Genomic DNA, 27,284 nt, shown 5'->3' with positions numbered 1-27,284 from the left:
AATGATTCCTGTTACGTTATATGTCAGTGATTTAAATGATGGAATTCAGAATCAGAATCAGGTTTATTATCACCGGCATGTGATGTGAAATTTGTTAACTTAGCAGCAGCAGTTCAATGGAATACATAATATAGAAGAAAATAATAATAATCAATCAATTACAGTATACATATATTGAATAGATTAAAAAACGTGAAAAAAGCAAATATATATTTTAAAATTGAGGTAGTGTTCAAGGGCTCAATGTCCATTTAGGAATTGGATGGCAGAGGAGAAGAAGCTGTTCCTGAATCGCTGATTGTGGCCTTCAGGCTTCTGTACCTCCTACCTGATGGTAACAATGAGAAGAGGGCACACCCTGGGTGCTGGAGGTCCTTAATAATGGATGCTGCCTTTCTGAGACACCGCTCATTGAAGGTATCCTGGGTACTTTGTAAGCTAGTACACAAGAATCGCTGACTAAATTTACAGCCTCTGCAGCTTCTTTTGGTCCTGTGCAGCTGCCCCCCCCCCCCCCCCACCACACCAGGCAGTGTTGCAGCCTGTCAGAATGCTCTCCATGGTGCATCTATAGAAGTCTTTGAGTGTATTTGTTGACATGCCAAATCTCTTCAAAGTCTTAATGAAGTATAGCCTCTGTCTTGCCTTATTTATAACTACATTGATATGTTGGGACCAGGTTAGATCCTCAGATCTTGACACTCAGGACCTTAAATCTGCTCACTCTCTCCACTTCTGATCCCTCTATGACGATTGGTATGAGTTCCTTCGACTTACCGTTCCGGAAGTCTACAATCAGCTCTTTCGTCTTAATGACGTTGAGTGCCAGATTTTTGCTGCGGCACCACTCCACTAGTTGCTCCTGTATGCCCTCTTGCTTTGTTGCAAAGTTTGCAAACGATATGTAGATAGGTGGAGGGCAAGTTAGTTTTGAGACAATAGAGAGGCTACAGAAGGACTTGGACAGATTAGGAGAATGGCAGAGAATGACAGGTTGAGAAGTCATGCACTTTAGTAGAATAAATGAAAGGATTGACTATTTCCTAAATAGAGAGAAAATTAAAAAAACTGAGGTGCAAAGACTTGGAGACTTGGGCAGGTTTTGCTAAAAGTTAATGTACAGGCTGAGTCTGTGGTGAGGAGGGCAAATGCAATGTTAGCATTCATTTCCAGAGGACTGGAATACAAAAGCAAGGATGTAAAGTAGAGACTTTATAAAGCATTAGTGAGGCTTCACTTGGAGTATTGTGAGCAGTTTGGGGTTCCTTATCTTAGAAAGGATAATCAACAAGTAAAAAGATAAGTATCTGAATTCTTGGTAAAGTAGATCCCTGCTATTTCCATATTCAGTTCAGTGAAAAGCATTTTCATGGTCATGATGCAGTTTTGATCATTGACAAATTATTCCCCCACAGATGCTGCTCAGTGTACAGAATTCCTCCAGCTTCTTCTGAGATTCCAGCATCTGCCATGTCTTGTACAGGTAGTCCCTGAGTTACAAACGTCTGACTTACAGACAACTTGTACTTACGAACCAAGGAAGGAGAATGCCATCCACCATTTTAATTTGGATCGTGACGCCGTCCGCCATTTTAATTTGTTGCTCTTGACACTGTGTTGAGTGTTAAACTTTGTATTTAGCTTAAATTTTTCTTAGTAAGATTCACCCTGACCCCCCCCCCCCCCCCATTTCAGTGGGCTAGTGGCGCAGTGAGATCAGCACCAGGCTGGAGAATGGAGTTTCCCCAGTTGGATCCAGTGATAGACCGTTCCCGTGCTGGGTTGATGTCGAGCACACAACTCAACCTCGTAAAAAAAGCACTGCCACTTACAGCTTAAATTCCCACGCGGAATATTGTGGAGGATCAAATACCCAAACCCAGCACAGACCCCACTTGTCCCATTTAGCCTGTCTCAGTGCGGTGGTCCTTCGGACCCAGCGGACCTCGGGAGCCAGCGGCGGCAGGTTTCTGTTCCATTGACGGGAAGCGATCGCGATTGAAAATAAAGTGGAAATAATAAAGCGTTTGGAAAGAGGTGAAATGTGTCATCGGTCCTTGGAAAAGCGTTAGGCTACAGTCGGTCAATGATCAGAACAATTTTAAAGGATAACGGATAAAGTGAGAATAATGGAGCATTTGAAAGGCGCTGCCCCGATGAAAGCTACAATTATTACTAAGCAATGCAGTGGTTTAATTATTGGATACATATGTTTCTTAAGTGTTTTATATGCATAGAAAGGTAAAATATATACTATATACTAAGACAAACGTTTGACTAACTGACGCTAAATAATACCGGATGTACTTGTTCCGACTGCCGTACAAATCCCACTTAAAGACAGACTCAGGAACGGAAATCGTATGTAACCCGGGGACTGCCTGTATCTTCCTATGACTAATTACAGCTGTTTTTCCTGTTATTGTGCATGTGAAATTCCCCACTCAATTTTCCTTCTTTCATGAAATGCTTATGAGTTTTAACATAGAAAACCTGCAGCACAATACAGGCCCTTCAGCCCAGAATGTTGTACCAAACATGTACATGTTTAAGGACGTACTTTGACCAATAGATGAAATAAGCTATTTTGAAAGATTTAATAATTTTGATAAATGTGCTGAAGTCAAAGGATTTATTCATGGATACTCAAATAGTAACTGAATGGGGAATCAGTCCTTTTTATGGGAAAGGTAGTTACTTTCTCTAAAAGTTGTGTCATTTAAATCCTCAACACATAGTGGTTCTGAGTCCCATCGTTAAAGTTTACAGGGAAGGATGCATTTGACAAAGAAATATCAAAACTTCAAAAAATGATCTTGGAATTTGATTTTGGAAACTCAGTATTTTCAGTGAAGCATCAAAGAAGTAATTCCCACAATAGCTTATAAGTTTGGAATGTGTTATCAGGGCATAAGGATGTCACACATACATTACTGTTTTTCTTGCTTTCTCAGTAACTTTCCAGTTTTGTTTTGAAGACTCTTCCATGTGAATAACTTAATGGAACAGAGGTCTTGCAGTGAGATGTGTTGAGAACGTTAACGAGTTACAGGCGGTTCTTAAATTATGTTGCTCTGGATTGCTGCCCGTACCATGCACCAGTGAGAGGAAGAATAGGATGATTTGACAGGTGAACATGTGGCTGAGAAACTGGTGCAGGGGGCAGGGGTTCAGATTTCTAGATTATTCTGAAGAAGGTATGACTAGTACAAAAAAAAGACAGGTTGTATGTGAACTCAGGGAACCTATATCCTTGAAGCAAGTTTTCTAGACCTGTTGCGGAGAGTTTCAATTAATGTGGCAGGGGAATGGGAAGCGGAGTGATAGGCCAGAGGGTGCAGCAGTTGGTGTACATGTAGGTACGGTGTGTGCCGAGACAGTGAGGAAGGATAGACTGATGACAGAACAAATGTGCAGTCACTGGGATGGGTTAAAGGGTTCAACTAAGTAGAAGGTTCACTAGTTCAACAGTTGGAAGAGTGAGGATAAAGTAAAAGGGAAAGAGAGTGTCCAATAGATTATGAAAGCTTCCTGAATATATCAGAAAAAAGATTAAAAAGGGGTAAGAATTTAGTAATGAGTGGGTAAAATTGAAAAGGGTGATGAATACCAGTCTGAAGAAATCATATTTGAATGCATGCAGTATACGGAATAAGGCAGATGATCTTGTAACAACACACACAAAATGCTGGTGGAACACAGCAGGCCAGGCAGCATCTATAAGGACTGTCGGCGTTTCGGGCCGAGACCCTTCGTCAGGTCTAACTGAAAGGAAAGATAGTAAGAGATTTGAAATTAGTGGGGGGAAGGGGGAAATGCGAAATGATAGGAGAAGACCGGAGGGGGTGGGATGAAGCCAAGAGCTGGAAAGGTGATTGGCGGAAGTGATAGAGAGCTGGAGAAGGGAAAGGATCATGGGACGGGAGGCCTCGGGAGAAAGATGGGAGGGGGAGGAACACCAGAGGGAGATGGAGAACAGGCAAACAACTAAATATGTCAGGGATAGGGTAAGAAGGGGTGGAGGGGCATTAACAGAAGTTAGAGAAGTCAATGTTCATGCCATCAGGTTGGAGGCTGCCCAGTCGATATGTAAGGTGTTGTTCCTCCAACCTGAGTTTGGATTCATTTTTGACAGTAGAGGAGGCCATGGATAGACAAATCAGAATGGGACGTGGAATTAAAATGTGTGGCCACTGGGAGATCCTGCTTTCTCTGGTGGACCAAGCGTAGGTGTTCAGTGAAACGGTCTCCCAGTCTGTGTTGGGTCTCACCAATATATAAAAGGCCACACCGGGAGCACCAGACGCAGTATACCACTCCAGCCGACTCACAGATGAAGTGTCGCCTCACCTGGAAGGACTGTCTGGGGCCCTGAATGGTGGTGAGGGAGGAAGTATAAGGGCAGGTGTAGCACTTGTTCCGCTTACAAGGATAAGTGCCAGGAGGGAGATCGGTGGGAAGGGATGGGGTGGACGAGTGGACAAGGGAGTCGCGTAGGGAGCGATCCCTGTGGAAAGCAGAAAGATGGGGGGAGGGAATGATGTGCTTGGTAGTGGGATCCTGTTGGAGGTGGTGGAAGCTACGGAGAATTATATGTTGGACCTGGAGGCTGGTGGGGTGGTAGGTGAGGACAAGGGGAACCCTATCCCGAGTGGGGTGGCGGGCGGATGGGGTGAGGGCAGATGTGTGGGAAATAGGAGAGATGCATTTGAGAGCAGAGTTGATGGTGGAAGAAGGGAAGCCCCTTTTTTTAAAAAAGGAAGACATCTCCTTCTTCCTGGAATGAAAAGCCTCATTCTGAGTGCAGATGTGGCGGAGACGGAGGAGTTGTGTGAAGGGGATAGCATTTTTGCAAGAGACAGCGTAGGAAGAGGAATAGTCCAGGTAGCTGTGAGAGTCTGTGGGCTTATAGTAGATATCAGTAGATAAGCTGTCTCCAGAGACGGAGACAGAAAGATCAAGAAAGGGGAGGTAGGTGTCGGAAATGGTCCAGGTAAATTTAAGGGCAGGGTGAAAGTTGGAGGCAAAGTTAATGAAGTCAACTGCAGGGTGAAAGTCTTTCTGTCTCCGTCTCTGGAGATGGCTTATCTACTGATATCTACTATAAGCCTACAGACTCTCACAGCTACCTGGACTATTCCTCTTCCCACCCTGTCTCTTGCAAAAATGCTATCCCCTTCTCACAATTCCTCCGTCTCCATCGCATCTGCTCTCAGGATGAGGCTTTTCATTCCAGGATGAAGGGGATCTCTTCCTTTTTTAAACAAAGGTGCATCCCTTCTTCCACCATTAACTCTGCTCTCAAACGCATCTCTCCCATTTCGTGCACATCTGCCCTCACCCCATCCACCCGCCACTCCACTTGGGATAGGGCTCCCCTTGTCCTCACCTACCACCCCACTAGCCTCCAGGTCCAACATATAATTCTCCGTAACTTCTGCCACCTCCAACGGGACCCCACTACCAAGCACATCTTTTCCCTCCCCACCTCTTTCTGCTTTCCGCAGGGATCGCTCCCTATGCAACTCCCTTTTCCACAGACTGTTGTTGGAGGAACAACACCTTATATACTGGCTGGGTAGCCTTCAACCTGATGGCATGAACATTGACTTCTCTAACTTCCGTTAATGCCCCTCCTCACCTTCTTACTCCATCCCTGACATATTTAGTTGTTTGCCTGGTCTCCATCTACCTCTGGTGCTCCCCTCCCCCCTTCTTTCTCCCAAGGCCTCCCGTCCCATGATCCTTTCCCTTCTCCAGCTCTGTATCACTTTTGCCAATCACCTTTCCAGCTCTTGGCTTCATCCCACTCCCTCCGGTCTTCTCCTATCATTTCACATTTCTCCCTCCCCCCACTACTTTCAAATCTCTTACTATCTTTCCTTTCATTTAGTCATGACAAAGGGTCTCGGCCCGAAACGTCGACAGTGCTTCTCCTTATTGATGCTGCCTGGCCTGCTGTGTTCCACCAGCATTTTGTGTGTGTTGCTTGAATTTCCAGCATCTGCAGATTTCCTCGTGTTTGCTAGCTGATCTTGTAGCACAGTTAGAAATTGGCACGTATGACATTGTAGGCATCACTGAAATCATTGTGAGATCATTGTCTAGAGTTTACCATCCAAGCATATGCAATCTATCGAAAGCGCATTCATGTAGGTAGAGGGGCTGGGGTGGCTCTGTTGGTAAAAAAAATAAAATCAATTCCTTAGAAAGAGGATTAGAAGTTGTAGAATCCTTGTGAAATTGCAAGACCCTATGGAATTATACACCGGCCTCTGAGTAGCCAACAAGCTGCGGGGTACAAACTACAATGGGAGATTGAAAAGGCTTATAAAAAGGGAAATATTACGATAGTCATGGGGATTCAATACACAGGTAGATTGGAAAAATGAAATTGGTACTGGATTCCAAGAGAAAGAATTTGCAGAATGTCAATAAGATGGCTTTCTAGGGCGACTTGCAGTTGAGCGCACAAGGGAAAAGACAATTCTGAATTGCATGTTGAGTAATGAACCAGATATGATTAGGGAGCTTAATGTAAAGCAACTTTGAGGAGGCAGTGGTAGAATTCACCCTGCAATTAGAGAGGGAGAAAGTAAGGTCAGATGTTTCCATACTACGGTGGACGATAGAGGCATGAAGGGAGAGCTGGCCAAACTTGATTGGAAGGGGACACTAGCAGAGATGATTGTGAATGTCACTGCACTCGTTAATAGGGGAGGAAATTATAGGCCAGATGGCATGACTTCAGTGATTGGGAAGATGTTGGAGTGCATTGTTTTCAGGATGAGGTGTCAGGGTACTTGAGGCCAAAGTCAGCACGGTTTGCTAAAGGAGGAAACCTTGTCTGACAAACCTGTTCCATTTCTTTGTGGAAATAACAGGCAATATAGAAAGAGGAGAGTCACTAGATCGTGTTTTAACTTGGATATTCAGGAGGCGTTTGACAAGATCCTGCGCATGAGGCTGCTGAAGAACAATAGAGCCCATGGTATTATAAGAAAGGTACTAGCATGGATAGAAGATTGGCTGATTGGCAAGAGGCAAAGAGTGGTTGGCTGCTTGTTACTAGTGATGTTCTTCAGAAGCCGCTCTTTTAATGTTAATTTCAATGATTTGGATGACAGAATTGTTGGTTTTGTGGCCACGTTTGTGGATGACACAAAGATAAATAGTGGGGCAGGCAGTGTCAGAAAGCAGGGAGACTGCAGAAACACTTACAAATTAGAGTATGGTCAAAGAAGTGGTAGATAGAATATAGTGTAGGGAAATATGTGGTCATGCACTTGGTGGAAGGAATAAGGCTTAGACTTTTCTAAATGGGGATCAAATTAGGATATCATAGGTGCCAAGAGACGGGGGAATCCATGTGCAGGATTCCCTAAAGGTTGACCTGAGGTGGCGTGAAGGAAGGCAAATTAGAAGATTAGAATATAAAAGCGAGGATGTAATGCTATGGCTGTGTGTGGCATTGGTCAGACCACACATAGAGTGTTTTGAACAGTTGTGGGTCCTTAGTCAGATGTGCTGACAATGGAGAGGGCCCAGAGTCAGTTCACAAAAATGTTCCTGGGAATGAAAGGGTTAACATCTGAGGAGTGTTAGATGGCTCTGGGCCTGTGCTCGCTGGAGTTTAGAAGAATGAAGGGGGAATGGCATTGAAACCTATTGAAAATTTAATGGCCTAGATAGAGTGGACATGGAGAGGATGTTTTCTATAGTTGGGGAGTCTAGGACCAGAGCGCACAACCTCAAAATAGAAGGCCAACCCTTTACAGCAGTGATGAGAAGGAGTTTCTTTAGCCAGAGGGTGGTGAATCTTTGGAATTAGTTTCTACAGACAACTGTGAAGGCCAAGTCATTTGGAAATATTTAAAGTGAAAGTAATAGGCTGTTGATTAGTAGTGTGTCAAAGGTTATGGGAAGAAGGCAGGAAAATATGGATTGAAAGAGATTGTAACGTTCTCCTTCGCGTGTAATGAAACGCCGAATTAAACGTCGAGATAAACCACAGTTAATAAGAACCAGATCGCAGTAAGATTAACCATTTACTGTTCACTCTTCACATTAACATATGGTGAAAACTGTTGATAAAACAATACAAGATTGATACAGTATTTGTTCCTTCCTTAATATCACATTTCAATTGTAAATACTTGCAAAGGTGACTATAACAACATTACACTAAGGTGCAGTATACAGGGAGAGTTTACCTGCTCCATTGACTACTTTAAATACACTTCCATGCAAACTATCCGCAACTCTTTAACTAATGAAAGCATAAACATTATCGACCGTCGTTACTTCTAACAGGATCGGCATTAACAACTTAGTTCAACATATCGATTATCTATTAACTTACAGCGTTGCTCTCACTGTGATTTCTCATGCCTGCAAAACAACTTCTGCTCAGGTGTGCCTCGTGGTAAGCCCCCACCCTCGCGCTAATTTCAAACCGGTACTTTCCCACAAGACGCGGCGAAACCGGATGTGACGTCATCGCATGCTGATATATTTTACATGCAATGAATATACTTTAAACACTTCTAATTCTAACTAGAAAATACTATCGAATGAATTACTAGGTGAAAATATTATAAACTAAATAACTGTCGTAAAGACAGCACACTCCCCGCTTGACCTTCGTAAGGTCACAATGAGCAGAGTACAAAACTTAGTCTCTTAATCAGTCATTGGGTAGAAGTAGAATAACCTCTGTAACTGGCCTTTGGTAAATTTTCACATCGCCTTGGTCGGTAGTCTTCAATTCGATCTTCCTGACATGTCCATCCCCGCTAGGGAATGTAGCAGTGATTCTGGCCGTTGGCCAGCTGTTGCGGGCGATTTGCTTGTCCCTGAGCAGGACTAAGTCTCCAACTTGAAGATTCCTGTGGGGTTCTGTCCACTTTTGTCTCTGTTGCAACAAAGGTAGATATTTTTGTCTCCAGCGAGGCCAGAACTGATTTGCCAGAGCCTGGACTTGTCTCCATTGCTTTGTGTACAAATCCTTGTCTGAGAAGTCTCCTGGTGGAGGAGGTGCTCCTGCCTTCTGCGTAAGGAGCGTTGATGGCGAAAGTATAAAGGGGTTTTCTGGGTCAGAAGACACAGGTAGGAGTGATTGTGCGTTTATAATGGCTGTGACCTCTGCCATTAGGGTGCACAGTACCTCGTGGGCCAATCGGGTGCGTTGCTGCATCTCAGGTTTCCTTTTCTGGGTTTTCCGTAAGGACGTGAACCGTTTGACTGCCTGCTCTTTGTTATCTGGTGAGCGCTGGCGTGGTTCTCTGAAAGGCAATGGGGCAACCCCATTATTTGCTTCATCTCTGAAGACCTTGGTGTCTTTGGTTTTTAAAGAAATGGTATCTTGAGCTGATTGTGCAAGTTTGTTTCCGTGCTCGGTTCGAACGAAAACTGACTGACCTGGCGTCTCGTCGGTTACTTTACACTTGGTAATGTCTTGTTGTGCTTCTTTAGGGTACACCTTAGTGAGGCAGACCTTGGAACAAGAACGGCTTGACTGTGTTTGACCGCAAACGTCTGTACAGTTCGAGCTGACAATTGTTGTCCTGGAGTGAACCTCTCCCTCCCCGCCGTCCTGTTGTGGGGGTGAAGGAGCGTTGTCGGTTCTTTCATTCTTGACTTCATCACGGAGCCGTGAGGGTAAATTTCCTTCCTCGTATGGATGTGATGCAATCGTGACTCTCTGAGGTTCCTCGTAGCTGGGGAAGTTATCGAATACGTATGGAGAGGGGAGACGAGCCTGCCTGTCTATTTGATATTGTACATAGTCGCTTGTGCGTTCCAGTCTGGTCCTTTCTAAAGTAGATCTTGCTTCGGTCAGATCACGCGACCCTTCAGCTTCTTCTATGTACTTTGCTTCTGCCATGGCAGCTTCTTCTTCTCTTTCTAGCTGCAGCACTTGCAACACTGTCGATATTTTTGCCATTTCCAACTGGGTTTCGGCTTCTCTGGCGGCCTCTTCTCTTTGTCTGGCGGCCTTTTCGGCTTCTCTGGCGTCCCTTTCTTTCTGGATTTCGGCTTCTCTGGCAGCCCTTTCTTTCTGGATTTCGGCTTCTCTGGCAGCCTCTTCTCTTTGTCTGGCGGCCTTTTCGGCTTCTCTGGCGGCCCTTTCTCTCTGAATTTCGGCTTCTCTGGTGGCCTGTTTCATTTTCAAAACTGCTTCTTGTCTGGCGTAACGCAGTCGCACCTTGGCGGCTTCTGCCTTGGCTCTTGCCTGTGTGGACTTACTTGATGTCGTTCTACTGCCCTTGTCGCTGGGCGCCATCGACTTGATGCCGGATCGAGCTGACATTGCAGCACTTGGAACACCTGATAACGCCTGGGTGGGCTTACTTGATGTCGGTTTACTGCCCTTGTCGCTGGGTGGCGTCGACTTGATGCTGGATCGAGCTGACATTGCAGCACTTGAAACACCTGATAATGCCGCTTTTTCACTGTAACGTTCTCCTTCGCGTGTAACGAAACGCCGAATTAAACGTCGAGATAAACCACAGTTAATAAGAACCAGATCGCAGTAAGATTAACCATTTACTGTTCACTCTTCACATTAACATATGGTGAAAACTGTTGATAAAACAATACAAGATTGATACAGTATTTGTTCCTTCCTTAATATCACATTTCAATTGTAAATACTTGCAAAGGTGACTATAACAATATTACACTAAGGTGCAGTATACAGGGAGAGTTTACCTGCTCCATTGACTACTTTAAATACACTTCCATGCAAACTATCCGCAACTCTTTAACTAATGAAAGCATAAACATTATCGACCGTCGTTACTTCTAACAGGATCGGCATTAACATCTTAGTTCAATATATCGATTATCTATTAACTTACAGCGTTGCTCTCACTGTGATTTCTCATGCCTGCAAAACAACTTCTGCTCAGGTGTGCCTCGTGGTAAGCCCCCACCCTCGCGCTAATTTCAAACCGGTACTTTCCCACAAGACGCGGCGAAACCGGATGTGACGTCATCACATGCCGATATATTTTACATGCAATGAATATACTTTAAACACTTCTAATTCTAACTAGAAAATACTATCGAATGAATTACTAGGTGAAAATATTATAAACTAAATAACTGTCGTAAAGACAGCACAGAGATAATAAATCGGCCATGATGGAATGGTGGAGCAGACTCAATGGGCCAAATGGCCCAATTCCCCTCCTATGTCTTATGGAAAACTGCAGCAAGAACGCAGCAGTAAATGTGCATTGTGTTATGTAAATGATTATGAAATTGGAATCCAGTAAAATCAGGCAGATGAGAGAGTAGAATGTCCATGTCGGTAAACTGGGGTACAGTATTTGGTGAACAGAAGTACAGGAAATTTGAAGGTGCTGAGTTCTGACACTGAATATCGACACAAATTTATACACATGAACAGGATCCGTTTTTATGACAATCTCTTAGTAAATGGAGAGAAAACAAAGGTGGCGGCTGTGTTTTTTAAAAACTTTTTGCAGTAAGACTATCAGTTGTGCCAAGATGCTTCATGTGGAATATTACACTGCTTCAAAGGAGAGCAAAGCTCAATCAGATAGCCACAAGCATTATTGAATTAAAATTAATGAGTGCTGAGACTAAAGACCGAGGGATCGACTAATCCCAGAAAAGCAACATGAAGAGTAAAATGTGTTTGCCATTCAGATGAATCACCAGCAAACATATTGTGAGGTGTTTTTAGGTGTAAAACAAAAAGTTGGCAATAAAACGTGCCCAGATGTTTGGGAGAAATATGTAAAAGTGGAGACAGAATATTTCAGTGGTTCTATTTAATATCAGATGGTATACAATATACAACCTGAAATTCTTACTCCTCACAAATGTCTATAAAACAGAAGAGTACCCCAAAGACAGTAAAAATGTTAGAACCCCAATGACCCCCTCAGCATCAACCCTCGTCCCTCCCCCAATTATTACAGCAAAAAGCATCAGCACCCTCCACCCACCAAACAAACAGTAGCAAAGACCGTGATCTGCAGTACAACAAAAACTAATTGTTCAGCCGACAATTCAGCATGCCACTGGTGCTCTCTCAGAGAGGTGTCACTCAGTGATAGGGGACTTAAACAAAACAACTTGCTGATTCCGATGTTAAAATCTGCTGCACTGCTTTTTTCCCCAAGTTCTTCAACTCGAGAATTGGCTACAAATGAGAGAGACAGAGGCAACAAAAAACATGAACCAAGACATGTAACAGCTGATCTGCTGATCCCGATATTCTCTTTTGTCCTGCAATGCTTCCATCAATGACAATGGTTAGGAATTGGCTTGTCCACAGGACGACAAAGCCTCAGAACTCCAAAGGGGAGCTGTGTCTTCTAGTCCACGCCCTTGGTATAATGAAAAAATGGCTAGTCAGTGAGCCCTTTGAGCAGGTCCCATCAACACAAACAAAAGCAGTTTGAGTGCAGCTGTAGGTCAAGGGCACTGACAGAACCCCATCCACCTTGAAAAGGAAAGAAAGAGACATTAAATGGAGAGATTATGAGAACAGATGAGCTTGAAGGAGTTGTTCTCTTGTGCCATTGTAGCTCCTATATCAGAAGGTTACCTGGAACATAGGCCAAGATAGCACAGAGCAACACACACAAAATGCAGGAGGAACTCAGCAGGCCAGGCAGCATCTATGGAAAACACGTAGTTGACGTTTTGGGCTGAAACCCTTTGGCAGGACTGGAGAAGGGTTTCGGCCCAAAACGTCGACTGTACTTTTTCTTATAGATGCTGCCTGGCCTGCTGAGTTCCTCCAGGTTTTGTGTGTGTTGCTCAGATTTCTAGAATCTGCAGGTTTTCTCTTGTTCAAGATAGCACAGGAACAGGCCCTTTGGCCCACAATATTTATGTTGAACTGAACTCTGACCTGCTTGTACATGATCCATGGCCCTCAATCCCCTGCCTATTCATGTGTCTGTCTAGATCTGTCAAGGAAATTTCCAGACACAGAATTCTCACCACGTTTAATAGAACTGCATGGTTCTTGGATGTAGGCAACTTTAACAGTTTGCATTTTGATGAACAGAATACCCCTGGAACATTCCATGAAAACTCTGTAAACAAGATTACCATTTGTAACTATTGCTACATGGTGATAAGGAAGTACACTCCCCATAGATTTATGCAGTGCATTTAATCTAGCAAGGGACACTTTACGTTAAAAATGTCATTTTCACGATGTGCTGAAAAGCTTTTACTGCCCATCATTAAATGCCGTCTGACAGGGGTATTCCTCAGCATAAATGTTATTCAGCTGGGAGCTTTAAGATTTTCATTCTGGTGGCAACTTAGAAAAGCTTCTGACAGTCAATTACCATTCTTGATCTTACAGGCAGTGACTATCGTGGGTTTATGAAGACATTTTGGCACGCTGCTGTAGTGCATCATGTTAATGTGGAATGGAATTGTAGCTGAAAAAACCTTCACCTAGTTGTTTGTGTGCTGACCAAATTGAATCTTTCTCTGCTAGGTTTCATAGCATTATATATTATGTTATATATTATTTCAATAAAATATTTTTTAAAAAGCTGCAGACATTTGATTAAATGGTTACATGGTATACGAACTCACTAAGTTTCAGTTTGTGCTAAACACTGATCATGTTTGTTGACAGAATCGAAGTTTGATGGGGTTGGTAATCTGGATCATATGTATCACAAGATTGGCAAGCGACTGGATGAAAATTTGAGGCAACGGAGACATGCAAAAGAAAATGATTACAACATTGAGGTGCTTCTGGGAGTGGACGACTCCGTGGTGCGGTTCCACGGAAAAGAACACGTTCAGAACTACCTGCTGACCCTAATGAATATAGTAGGTATCTGTACTATGCTGAAATATTTTCAAAACCTCTCAACTAAGGTAAGAAGTCCAAACTTATGGACTCATGCTGTGCTGTACCAAATTGCATGACTAGTATGTTATATAGTACTTGACTTCTAATCAAAATATTTTATGATCTTTTAAGATTGGACATGTATTTTTTTTTACAATTAATTGTGTTTTGCCCCACCACTTATATATATAGTTTGTCAGTCATCCATGATATTATAAATATATCTCCACAAACTTGGACTTGCTTTTAGTTAGCTCAATGAATGCAATCCTTTCCAAAAGAGTCATCATTTACAACAGAGAAAGACTACCCATCTGTCTGTTCTTAAGCTTTTTCCTGGACTGGCACAGAAACACTCCCACAGCTCCATGTTCTCCCTCAAATTCTATTGCTTCAAATACTTATCAATCTTTCCCTTAATAGATATAATTATCTTTGACTTAACTCCACATAGCAAACCATTTCATGGTCCAGTAATAAAGTAAAAAGATTTCTTTTAACATCAAATGATGAAAATGTTAAACCTTTGTGATTGGCTCTAAACTTAGAGTAAGCATTTTTTTCCTGATTCATCCCATTGAAATCCTACATAATTAAATCTTCTCTAAACCTTGCCTGCTCCAAGTACAAGAGCTTTCATCGATGTGCATGTAACTTTAAAATATTCAAAGGTGTTTGAGGACATAACAGACAAAATTTCACATCCCAGCACATTGAGATAAAGCTGAAAAGCACAGCAGTAGGCCCTTTATCCCATGCCAACTGAGATAGCTAATCGCATTAGGCCCATATCAAATACCTGACCAGAGCCATTTAAACATTGTAATTGCATGTGCCTCTAACATCTCCTCTGGCATGTCCGTCACCCTCTGTGTAAATAACTTACACCTCATATCTTTTTTAATCTTATTTCATCTAACTTTAAAACTGTGCTGTCTAGGTTTAGACTCCTGTTTCCCTGGGGGAGGGGGGGGGAAGCATGGGAGATGAGTCACAGCTGTGCTAGATCCATGAGATGAGGTTTAATGAGACTTGGGACTGTGTCGAAGGTGTGGTGTTGGAGACTGTGGCAAGGAGTTGCAGCAGGGACTGTGTAGCTGAGTAGCACAGGGTTGAAAAGAACAGAGATTGGATGGGAAAACCAATGCAACAGCCCTCTGGAACAATCCAGTGAAAGAGGGAAATGATTTCTTCAGGTAGAGATCTTGTAGCAGGGTGCAAGAGTTACGCAGTTTTAAAAAAATGCTGACTTTGGGAAGCTGGTATATTAAAAAAAAAGCATCAGTCAAGTCTTGCAACATGACCTCCATTTCTCTCTTCACAAACAAGAGAAAATCAGTAAATGCTAGAAATCCAAGCAACACACACAAAATGCTGGAAGTACTCAAGAAGGCCAGGCAGCATCTAAGGGAAAAAAGTAAACAGCTGATGTTTTGGGCCGTGACCCTTCATCAGGATTGGTTTTGCCCTGAAACGTCAACAATGTACTCTTTTATGTAGATGCCGGCCGGTCTGCTGAGTTCCTCCGGCATTTTCTGTGTGTTGCCCTGTTTCTCTCTTCATTGATTCTGTCTCAGCTGATGAGCATTTCTGGCTGGCTGACTCTGAGGCTCAACAGGGAAGGGTAGGGTCAGACAGAGTGATAGTAATAGGAGAGTCAATAATTATGGAGGTTTATAGGACTATGAGAGGCATCAATAGAGTGGACAGGGAGTATCTGTTTTCCAGGTTTGAAGTGTCTAATACCAGAGGGCATGCATTGAAGGGGAGAGGGGGGTAATTTCAAAGGAGATGTGAGGGGCAAGTGTGTTTGTGTTTTTTTAAACATCGAGTGGTGGGTGCCTGGGGTGGTGATAGAGGCAGAAATATCAGGGACTTATAAACGACGCTTACATAGGCGAGGAAACTGGAGGGATATGGTCATTGTGTAGTCAGAAAAGATTAGTTAGCCATTTGCTTATTATTTTAGTTGGATTGGCACAACATTGTGGGCCGAAGGGCCTGTGCTGTGCTATGCTGCTCTATGTTCCAAATAGGGAGTCTGTGGAGTTTAAAATTCCAACCTAGGATTGGGGGCAGAAGGAGCAGGTTAAGAAATCGAAACAGGGTCATGTCAAAGGTGGAGCAAAAATCCAGTGAAGAGAGAGTTGTTTTCCTGTTATAGAGGAGATTAAGATCCAAAAAAGTATGGAAAGTGGTAGGAGCACTCAGCAACAGAAGACGGAGAAACCTCCAAATAGCTGCAGTGATGTGGACTACAAATTACAAAAGGAAATAGAAAAGGCTTGCCAGAAGGGCAGTGTTATAATAATTGTGGGGGATTTTAACATGTGAGTGGATTGGGAAAATCAGGTCGGCACTGGATCTCAAGAGAGAGAATTTGTAGAATGTCTATGAGATGGCTTTTTAGAACAGCTTCTTGTTGAGCCCACTAGGTCTGTACTGGATTGGGTATTGTGTAATGAACCAGAGACAATTAGAGAGATGGAAGTGAAGGAACCCTTAGGAGGCAGTGATCACAACATGATTGAGTTCACTGTGAAATTTGAGAAAGAGAAGCCAAAATCCGATGTGTCGGTATTTCAGTGGAGTAAAGGAAATTACAGTGGCATGAGAGAGGAACTGGCCAAGGTTGACTGGAAAGGGACACTAGCGAGAAGGATGGCAGACCAGTAGTGGCTGGTCAGGAAGGTTCAAGACAGATACATTCCAAAGAAAAAGAAATTTTCGAATGGAAAAAGGATGCAACCGTGGCACAAGAGAAGTCAAAGCCAAAGTAAAAGCAAAGCAGAGGGCATACAAGGAAGCAAAAATTAGTGGGAGGACAGAGGATTGGGAAGTTTTTAAAAGCTTACAAAAGGAAACTAAGAAGGTCATTAAGAGGGAAAAGATGAACTATGAAAGGAAGCTAGCAAATAATATCAAAGAGGATACTAAAAGCTTTTTCAAGTATATAAAGAGTAAAAGACAGGTGAGAGTAGATATAGGACCGATAGAAAATGATGCTGGAGAAATTGTAATGGGAGATGAGGAGATGGTGGAGGAACTGAATGAGTATTTTGCATCAGTCTTCACTGAGGAAGACTTCAGCAATATACCAGACATTCAAGGGTGTCAGGGAAGAGAAATATGTACAGTTACAATTACGACAGAGAAAGTACTCAGGAAGCTGAATAGTCTAAGGGTAGATAAATCTCCTGGACCAGATGGAATGCACCCTTGTGTTCTGAAGGAAGTAGCAGTGGAGATTGCAGAGGAATTAGCAATGATCTTTCAAAAGTCGATAGATTCTGGCATGGTTCCGGAGGACTGGAAGATTGCAAATGTCACTCAGCTATTTAAAAAGGGGGCAAGGAAGCAAAAAGGAAATTATAGACCCGTTAGCTTGACATTGGTGGTTGGGAAGTTGTTGGAGTCGATTGTCAAGGATGAGGTTACGGACTACCTGGAGGCATATGACAAGACAGGCAGAACTCAGCATGGTTTTCTTAAAGGAAAATCCTGCCTGACAAACCTAGTGCAATTTTTTGAGGAAATTACAAGTAGGCTAGACAAGGGAGATGCAGTGGATGTTGTGTATTTGGATTTTCAGAAGACCTTTGACAAGGTGCCGCACATGAGGCTGCTAAAGAAGATAAGAGCCCATGGAATTATGGGGAAGTTACAGACATGGATAGAGCATTGGTTGATTGGTAGGAAACAGAGAATGGGAGTAAAGGGTTCCCATTCTAGTTGGCTGCTGGTTACCAGTGGTGTTCCGCAGGGGTCCGTGTTGGAGCCGCTTCTTTTTACATTGTATATCAACGATTTGGATTATGGAATAGATGGCTTTGTGGCTAAGTTTGCTGATGATACAAAGATAGGTGGAGGGGCCGGTAGTGCTGAGGAAACAGAGAGTCTGCAGAGAGACTTGGATAGATTGGGGGAATGGGCAAAGAAGTGGCAAATGAATTACAATGTTGGAAAGTGTATGGTCATGCACTTTGGTAGAAGAAATAAACAGGCAGACTATTATTTAAATGGGTAGAGAATTCAAAGTTCTGAGATGCAACGGGACTTGGGAGCCCTCGTGCAGGATACCCTTAAGGTTAATCTCCAGGTTGAGTTGGTGGTGAAGAAGGCGAATGCAGTGTTGGCATTCATTTCTAGAGGAATAAAGTATAGGAGCAGGGATGTGATGTTGAGGCTCTCTAAGGCACTGGTAAGACCTCACTTGGAATACTGTGTGCAGTTTTGGGCTCCTTGTTTAAGAAAGGATGTGCTGACGTTGGAGAGGGTTCAGAGAAGATTCACTAGAATGATTCTGGGAATGAGAGGGTTAACATATGAGGAACGTTTGACCGCTCTTGGACTGTACTCCTTGGAGCTTAGAAGAATGAGGGGGGACCTCATAGAAACCTCATAGCCCGAGGGTGGTGAGTCTGTGGAATTTGTTGCCACGGGCGGCAGTGGAGGCCAAGTCATTGGGTGTATTTAAGGCAGAGATTGATAGGTATCTGAGTAGTCAGGGCATCAAAGGTTATGGTGAGAAGGCGGGGGAATGGGACTAAAGGGGAGATTGGATCAGCTCATGATGAAATGGCAGAGCAGACTCAATGGGCCAAATGGTCGACTTCTGCTCCTTTGTCGTATGGTCTTATGATAAAGTAAATAAACCTGAGGCATCTCTGAGACTTTCAGTTAGAAATGGGTTGATTTTGAGTAGCTGAGACGGTAGGAAAACACCTGGGAAAGGAGCTCCCTCTATTTTAATTGAGGAACAGTCAAGTTTGATTTTGAAGCAAAAACAGATTGAAAACACTTTATGAAATTGTAGGATACCTTGTAAGATGAAAATATTTTAAAAAATGCCTTTTCAAGTATTTGGATAATGTCTTGCAAGGCATCTGACTGCAAGTCCTTACGAAGGATTGCAAGAATTGTTGAGAGGATCATTGGGGTCTCTCTTCCACCCATTCGAAGAGTTGTATACGCAGGATTCTTAGCATCATCAATGATCCCTCCCATCCATCTCTTTAACCTCTACCATTAAGCAGGAGCTACCACAGCATTAGGACAAGAACTGTTAGGATAGGAAACAGCTTCTTTCCTTAGGCTGTGAGACCACTGAACTGCCTGCCACCAGCCTGAAGCACCAGTAGCATTATACTGGTTACTTTTTAATTTGTGTTGTGTGTGCACCTTATTATTTGTTATTTGTGGTAATACCACTTAGTGTTACGTGCTCTTCGGTCCAGAGAACATTGTTTCATTTGGTGGTATATGTGTGTAGTTTGGAGAATATTAAGTCCTGTTGGACTTAGAAAAAGTAGTTTTGTTGTTGGAAAATGTATCCAATTGGAAAATAGAGAGCATTAACATATTTTAACTATTTTTGCATGAGAACTGTTAGGACAGAATACTGAATGAGTTGGAGTTCTCAAGCTGCCATGGAAAAAGAACATGATTGTCTGAAAGGAAAAATGTAATGGAGACAGCAGAAAATGTTCCCTCACTCATCAGAAAGCAGGCCATGGAAGGATCAATTCAATCTTTAATTTGCAAATTTATATACTGTTCAGCACCAGAATTAGACCTCACCTCAGTTTGTTGTGTGAACTGGAATGTTGTGATTTGACGTGAAAAACTTGTTGTGTGGAATATGTTGGAAAACCCAAGTTCAACATAAATTTATTGTCAAAGTACATACGTGTCATCACAGGTAACCCTGAGATTCATTTTCTTGCAGGCATACTCAGTAAATCCAAGAACCATAATAAAATCAATAAAAGACCGCATCCAACAAGACAGACAACCAATGTGCAAAGTACAACAAACTGTGCAAATACAAAAAAAATTAAACAAATTAACAATAAATATTGAGAATGTGAAATTAAGAGTCCTTGAAAGTGAGTTGTGCAATCAGCTCAGTGATGGGGTGAGACTGGCTCAAGAGTCTGAAGGTTGAGCTATTCCTGAACCTGGTGGTGTGAGTCCAGAAGCTCCTGTACCTTCTTCCTGATGGCAGCAGTGAGAAGACAGCATGACCTGGATAAATTGATGTTATTTCAATAGTAGTATTTTTAGAGCCAGTCACAAAATCAGACACATTAATTAATTCCAGCCATTTACAACAGTTTTGGAATTTCCTTTCAGGTGGAGTGTTTATAATTAAATGCCTTTGATGAGATCTTGTTAAAAGTAGTTACAACCTGCAAGGTTCAGGATTTCTCTTTTGAAATTTTCCTTTCCAAAATAATTTTAGGCCAAAGCAAAGATTAATTTCCCTTCTCTATGTCTTTGCTCTCACAATTCAATCAAAACTCTTAACAGAATTATCATACAACTTAGAAATAGTATTTACTCTACTTCCCACAAAAATAAATTTAAAAAGTCTAGTTAAGCATCATAATTAATAATTCATATTACTTCTATTCTGTTTTTTTAAAAAAATCAGGTGTATGGTTTCTGTAATCCCTTAAACAGTTGCCCTTGAGCAGTGCAGTAGATTTGGTTTCAAGCAAACCCTTCTCTCTCCCCTTATTCTATAAGATTACAAGACATAGGTGCAAAATTAAGCCATTCAGCCCATCAACCATTACATCCTGGTTGATTTATTGTCCCAGTCAACCCCATTCTCCTGTCTTCTTCTGGTAACCTTTGAGGTCCAGACTAATCAAGAACTATCAACCTCAGCTTTAAATATACTCAATGATTTGGCCTCCGCAGTAGTCTGTGGCAATGAATTCCCCAGATTCACTGCAGTATCTCACCAAAGAAATTCCTGCTCCTCTCTGTTGTAAATGGACGTCCAACTATTCTGAGGCTGTGCCCTCTGGTCCTAGACTTACGCATTATAAGACAAATCCTCCCCATATCCTCTCTATCCAGGCCTTTCAATAATCGACTGGTTTCAATGAGACCCCGAATCATACTTCTAAACACCAGCAAGTACTGGCCCAGAGACATCAAATACTCATCATATGTTAACCCTTTCATTCCTGAATCATTCTCTGGACCCTCTCCAAAGTCAGCACATCTTTTCTTAGATAAGGGACCCATAGCTGCTCAGAATGCTCCAAGTAGTGTGGGACCAATGCCTAATGCAGACTCAGCATTGTGTGTTTGCTTTTACAGTGCCTATAAAAACTATTCACCCCCCCCCCCCCCGGAGGTTTTCATGTTTTATTGTCTTACAACATTGGATCACAATGGATTTAATTTGGCTTCCCCCCCCCCCCCCCCCACCCACATTGATACATTGATCAACAGAATAGACTCATCTCACAGTGAAAACAAATTTCTACAAATTGATCTAAATTTTTTACAGTTATTAAACATAAAAAATTGATTGCATAATTACTCACCTCTTTCAGGCCAGTATTTAATAGATGTACCTTTGGCAGTAATTACAGCCTTGAGTCTGTGTGGATAGGTCTCTATCAGCTTTGCACATCTGGGCACTGCAATTTTTCCTCATTCTTCTTTACAAAACAGCTCAAGCTCTGTCAGATTGCATGGGGATTGTGAGTAACAGTCAAGTCCAGCCACAAATTCTCAATTTCATTGAGGTCTGGACTCTGACTTGGCCAGGGTATTAGCTTTATTGTTTTTAAGCCATTCCTGTGTAGCTTTGGGCTAAGGGTGTTCGCTGTCTTGAGGCATATTAGAGTGGATGAATCCCCAAGGCTTGACAAGGTGTTCCCATGGACTCTGTGGGAGACGAGTGCTGATATTGCAGTGGCTGCAGCAGAGATTTTTGTATCATCCTTAGTGACAGGTGAAGTACTAGAGGATTGGAGGCTAGCTAATGTTGTTCTGCTGTTAAAGAAAGGCTCTAAAAATAAACCAGGAAATTATAGGCTGGTGATCCTGACATCAGTCGTTGGAGGTTATTGGACTAAATATGTAAGCATTTGAATAGACAGGGAGTGATTAGTCAGCATGGTTTGTGCGTGGTAGGTTGTGTTTAACCAAAGTTACAGAGCTTTTTAAGGAATTTACCAGGAAAGTCGATGACAGAAAGACAGTGGATGCTGTTTACATGGACTTTAGCAAGGCATTTGACAAGGTCCCGCTTGGGACGTTGGTCAAGAAATTTCAGTTGCATGGCATTTAAAATGAGGTAGTTAATTGGATTAGACAGTGGTAGTTTTCTCTCTGACTGGAGGCCTTTGACTTGTGGAATTCTGCAGGGATGAGTGCTGGATCCATTGTTGTTTGTCACCTACAGTGGCATGCAAAAGTTTGGCCACCCCTGGTCAAAATTTCTGTTACTGTGAATAGCTAAGTGAGTAAAAGATCACCTGATTTCCAAAAGGCATAAAGTTAAAGATGACACATCTTTAATATTTTAAGAAGATTACTTTTTTTATTCCCATCTTTTACACTTACATAATAACAAAAAAGGAAAAGGGCCCAAAGCAAAAGTTTGGGCACCCTGCATGGTCAGTACTTAGTAACATCCAGTTTGACAAGTATCACAGCTTGCAATCACTTTCTATAGCCAGCTAAGAGTCTTTCAATTATTGTTTGGGTTATTTTTGCCCATTCTTCCTTGCAAAAGGCTTCTAGTTCTGTGAGATTCTTGGGCCGTCTTGCATGTACTCCTCTTTTGAGATCTATCCACAGATTTTCGATGACGTTTAGGTCAGGGGACTGTAAGGGTCATGGCAAACCCTTCATCGGGTAGTCCACTGTGGATTTTGAGGTGTGTTTAGGATCATTATCCTGTTGTAGAAGCCATCCTCTTTAAATCTTCAGCTTTTTTACAGACTGTGTGATGTTTGCTTCCAGAATTTGCTAGTATTTAATTGAATTCATTCTTCCCTCTACCAGTGAAATGTTCCCCGTGCCACTGGCTGCAGCACAAGTCCAAAGCATGATCGATCCACCCCCGTGCTTAACAGTTGGAGAGGTGTTCTTTTCATGAAATTCTGCATTTTTTTTTCTCCAAACATACCTTTGCTCATTGTGGCCAGAAGGTTCTATTTTTATCTTTATCAGTCCACAGGACTTGTTTCCAAAATGCATCAGGCTTGTTTAGATGTTCCTTTGCAAACTTCTGACACTGAATTTTGTGCTGAGTATACAGGAAAGGTTTTCTTCTGATGACTCTTCCATGAAGGTCATATTTGTGCAGGTGTCGCTGCTCAGTAGAACAGTGCACCACCACTCCAGAGTCTGCTCAATCTTCCTGAAGGTCTTTTGCAGTCAAACGAGGGTTTTGATTTGCCTTTCTAGCAATCCTATGAGCAGTTCTCTCGGAAAGTTTTCTTGGTCTTCCAGACCTCAACTTGACCTCCACCATTCCTGTTAACTGCCATTTCTTAATTATGAACTGAGGAAACGGCTACCTGAAAACGCTTTGCTATCTTCTTACAGCCTTCTCCTGCTTTGTGGGCATCATTTATTTTAATTTTCAGAGTGCTGGGCAGCTGCTTAGAGGAGCCCATGGCTGCTGATTGTTGGGACAAGATTTGAGGAGTCAGGATATTTATAAAGCTTTGAAATTTGCATCACCTGGCCTTTCCTAATGATGACTGCGAACAAGCCATAGCCCTAACAAGCTAATTAAGGCCTGAGACCTTGGTAAAGGTTATCTGAGAGCTCAAATCTCTTAGGGTGCCCAAAGCATGGTGCTCCTTTCCCTTTTTTCACTCTAACATTGTACAGAACGAAAATAATACACTAATCTTGCTTAAAATGTTGAAAATAATGTTTCATGTTTAATTTTATGACTTCTGGAGATCAGTTCATCTTCTACTCACTTAACTATTCACAGTAACAGAAGTTTTGACCAGGAGTGCCAAACTTTTGCATATCTCTGTATATCAATGATCTGCATGATAATGTGGTAAACTGGATAAGGAAATTTAAAGATGACATGAAGATTGGAAGTGTAGTGGACAGTGAGGAAGACTATCAGATCTTGCAGTGGGATCTGGACCAGATGGAAAAATGGGCTGAAAAATGGCAGATGGAATTAAATGCAGACAAGTGTGAGGTGTTGCAAGTTCCAGTGTTCCCAGACCCTTTGTTGAACCACAGTCCTCAGTGCCCTACAGTTCACTGTGTAAGACTTACCCTGGTTCACGGAAGAGTGCAAAAGAATAAACGGATATAGAACATAGAAGTCTACAGCAGATTGCAATGTTGTGCTGACCACGTAACCTACTTTAGAAACTGCCTACAGTTTCCCTAGCACATAGACTCTGTCTTTCCAAGCTCCATGTACCTATCTAAGAGTCTCTTAAAAGACTCTATTGTACCATCGCCGGCAGTGCATTCCACGCACCCACCCCTCTCTGTGTGGAAAAATTTACTCAAGGCCCCTTCTAGCTCTATTAATTCCATTCTTAAACTCCTATCTGGCAACCTTGTAATTTTCTAGAGCTCTAACAGTGCTTAGTTTCTTGAACCTTCTGTAAGCTTTACTTTTCTTCTTAACTAGATATTCTGCATCCTTTGTGCACTATGGTTATATTACCCTACCATCCTTTCCCTGAACATTTGCCATGCATTTCCCTAAGAACACCTGCTCCCGTTTCTGCCTGATAGCATCATATTTCCCTCACCCCAATTAATTTTTTTCCCAAATTGTCTGCTCCTATCCCCCTCCAGCGCTCTGATGAAGGAGATAGAACTATGTTCACTACCTCCAAAATGCTCTCCCACCAAGAGATCTGACACCCGAGCAGGTTCATTTCCCAATACCAGATCAAGTGCGGACTCTCCTCTAGTTGACTTATCTACATATTGCATCAGGAAACCTTCCTGAACACACCTAACAAACTCCACCCCATGTAAACTCCTTGCTCTGGGAATTCAGGGCCGTAATTCATTGAAGGAGGTGGCAAAGGCAGATAGGGTCATAAAAAATGCTTTTGGTACATTGGCCTTCATAGACCAACATTTTGAGTACAGGAGATGGGATATTATGTTGAAGTTGGGGAGGCCTAATTTGGAGTGTTGAGTGTAGTTTTGGTCACCTACTGACAGGAAGGACATAATCAAAGCTGGAGGAGTTCAGATACAATTTACAAGGATGCTGCCAGGATTGGAGGACCTGAGTTATAAGGAAAGGTTGAATAAATGAGGACGATATTCCTTAGGACATAGAAGATTGAGAAGAGATTTGATAGAGGCATACAAAGTTAAGAGGGGTATTGACAGGATAAATGCAAGCAGCCTTTTTCCACTGAGATTGGGTGGGTCTATAGCTAGATGTTATGAGTTAAGGGTGAAATATGAAATGTTTAGACCATAAGATATAGGAACAGAATTAGGTCATTTGGCCCATTGAACCTGCTCTACCATCATGGTTGACCCATTTTTCCTCTCAGCCCCAATCTCCTGCCTTCCCCCATATCAGTTCCTGCCCTGATCAGTCAAGATTCTATCTACCTCAGCTGCCTGTAGCAACGAATACCACAGATTTACCACTCACTGGCTAAAGAAATTACACATCTCTGTTTTTAAAGGACTCCCGTCTATTCTGAGGCTGTGTTCTCTTGTCCTCTGGTCTTAGACTCTCCCACCATAGGAAACATCCTTTCTGCTTCCACTCGATCAAGACCTTTCACCATCAGTTAAGTTTCAATGAGGTCATGCCTCATTCTTCGAAAATCTAGTGAACACAGGCCCAGAGCTATCAAACACTTCCTGTGACAAGCCTTTCAGTCCTGGGATTATTTTTGCAAACCTCTTTGAACCTACTCCAGTTTCAGCACATCCTTTCTAGATAAGGGGCCCAAAACTGCTCACAATACTCCGAGAGGCCTCTCCACTGCTTTACAAAGTCTCAAAATTACATCCTTGCTTTTATATTCCAGTCTTCTGGAAATGAATGCTAACATTCTCTTTTCGTTCCTCATCACAGACTCAACCTTCCCCTTTCCCTATGTTCACATCATCTGCAAACTTTGCAACAAAGGCATCAATTCTATCATCCAGATCATTGACATATGACATAAAAATAATCGATCCCAACACAGGTCCCTGTGGAACATCACTAATCACCAGCAGCCAACCAGAAAAAGGCTTCGTTTATTCCCACTCTTTGCTGTATCTTTCCTTTAATATCGTAGCTTGTTAAGCAGCCGCATGTGTAGCACCTTGTCAAATGCCCCCTGAAAATCCAAGTACATATCATCAACCAATTCTCCTTTGTCTATCCTGCTTGTTATTGCTTCAAAGAATTCCAACAGATTTGTCAGGCAAGACAGTCCCTTCTGGAAACTTTCTTTCTTTTTAAATATTTTTATTAATTTTTAAGAAAACATGAATGAAACATGAATACAGAGTTTGAGAGTACATAGTTAATAGTTTAAGTAGACATTCAAATATATGCTAATCAATATATAATAACCTCCCAAACTCATAGTATTGATGAACAAAAGAAATAAAAAAAAAACCAAAAAAGAGAAAAAAACACTAACCAACATGGGCCATTGAATAATATTAAGTACATATACAGTAGTGCCAATAACTCTGAACCTCCATCCAAATAATTAAGGATAATAAAAGTAAGGTTTAGGAAAAGACAATTTAACTCATATGAAAATGTTGAATAAATGGTCTCCAAGTTTCTTCAAATTTAACTGAAGGATCAAAGACAACACTTCTAATTTTTTCTAAGCTCAAACAAGAGATAGTTTGAGAAAACCACTGAAATATAGTTGGAGGATTAATTTCTTTCCAATTCAATAAAATAGATCTTCTAGCCATTAATGTAACAAATGCAATCATTCGTCGAGATGAGGGGGATAAATGACTATTATCCACCATTGGTAAACCGAAAATTGCAGTAATAGGATGCAGTTGGAAATTGATATTCAGAACTATTGAAATAATATTGAAGATATCTTTCCAATAATTTTGCAAACAAGGGCAAGACCAAAACATATGGGTCAATGAAGCAACATCAGAATGACATCTGTCACAGGTTGGATTAACATAGGAATAAAATCAAGCAAGTTTATCTTTAGATAAATGAGCTCTATGCACAACCTTAAATTGTATTAGGGCATGTTTAGCACAAATAGAAGACAAATTGACTAATAGTAAAATTTTCTCCCATTGCTTAGTGGGTATAAGACAATGAAGTTCTTCTTCCCATTCTTTCTTAATTTTTTCTGATACTTCTGGCTGTATTTTCATGATCATATTATAAATGACAACTACTAAACCCTTTTGACAAGGATTCGGAGCTAAAATTCTTTCTGTAATGTCCGATGGACATAGTTTCGGAAAAGACTGTAACTCATTATTCAAAAAATTACTAACTTGCAAATATCTTAAAAAATGAATTTTAGGTAAATTTTATTTATTAGATAACTGTTCAAAGGACATAAAGCTATCATCCAAAAATAGATCACGAAAACATGTTATACCTTTTGTTTTCCATAAAATAAAAGCTTGATCTGTAGCGGTGTGCTAC

The 27,284-nt window shown here is 41.9% G+C and overlaps 1 protein-coding gene across 5 annotated transcripts in view; it reads left to right on the top strand.

Annotated features, from left to right (window-relative positions):
- Nucleotides 1-27,284, top strand: part of LOC132394242 (A disintegrin and metalloproteinase with thrombospondin motifs 3-like) — a 518,265-nt gene that overhangs the window by 183,558 nt on the left and 307,423 nt on the right. For all 5 annotated transcript variants that reach the window (XR_009512231.1, XM_059970122.1, XM_059970124.1 and 2 more), the window contains exon 5: nucleotides 13,643-13,842. Coding sequence is in view for 4 of the 5 variants with exons in the window: in XM_059970122.1 (XP_059826105.1) it covers nucleotides 13,643-13,842 (200 nt within the window). In the remaining variant the exon portion in view is untranslated. The remainder of the gene's footprint in view (nucleotides 1-13,642; nucleotides 13,843-27,284) is intronic.

This window comes from Hypanus sabinus, chromosome 5 (assembly GCF_030144855.1).
Source record: "Hypanus sabinus isolate sHypSab1 chromosome 5, sHypSab1.hap1, whole genome shotgun sequence".
NCBI classification, from domain to species: domain Eukaryota; kingdom Metazoa; phylum Chordata; class Chondrichthyes; order Myliobatiformes; family Dasyatidae; genus Hypanus; species Hypanus sabinus.
This window is presented reverse-complemented; position numbering and strand designations above follow the sequence as displayed.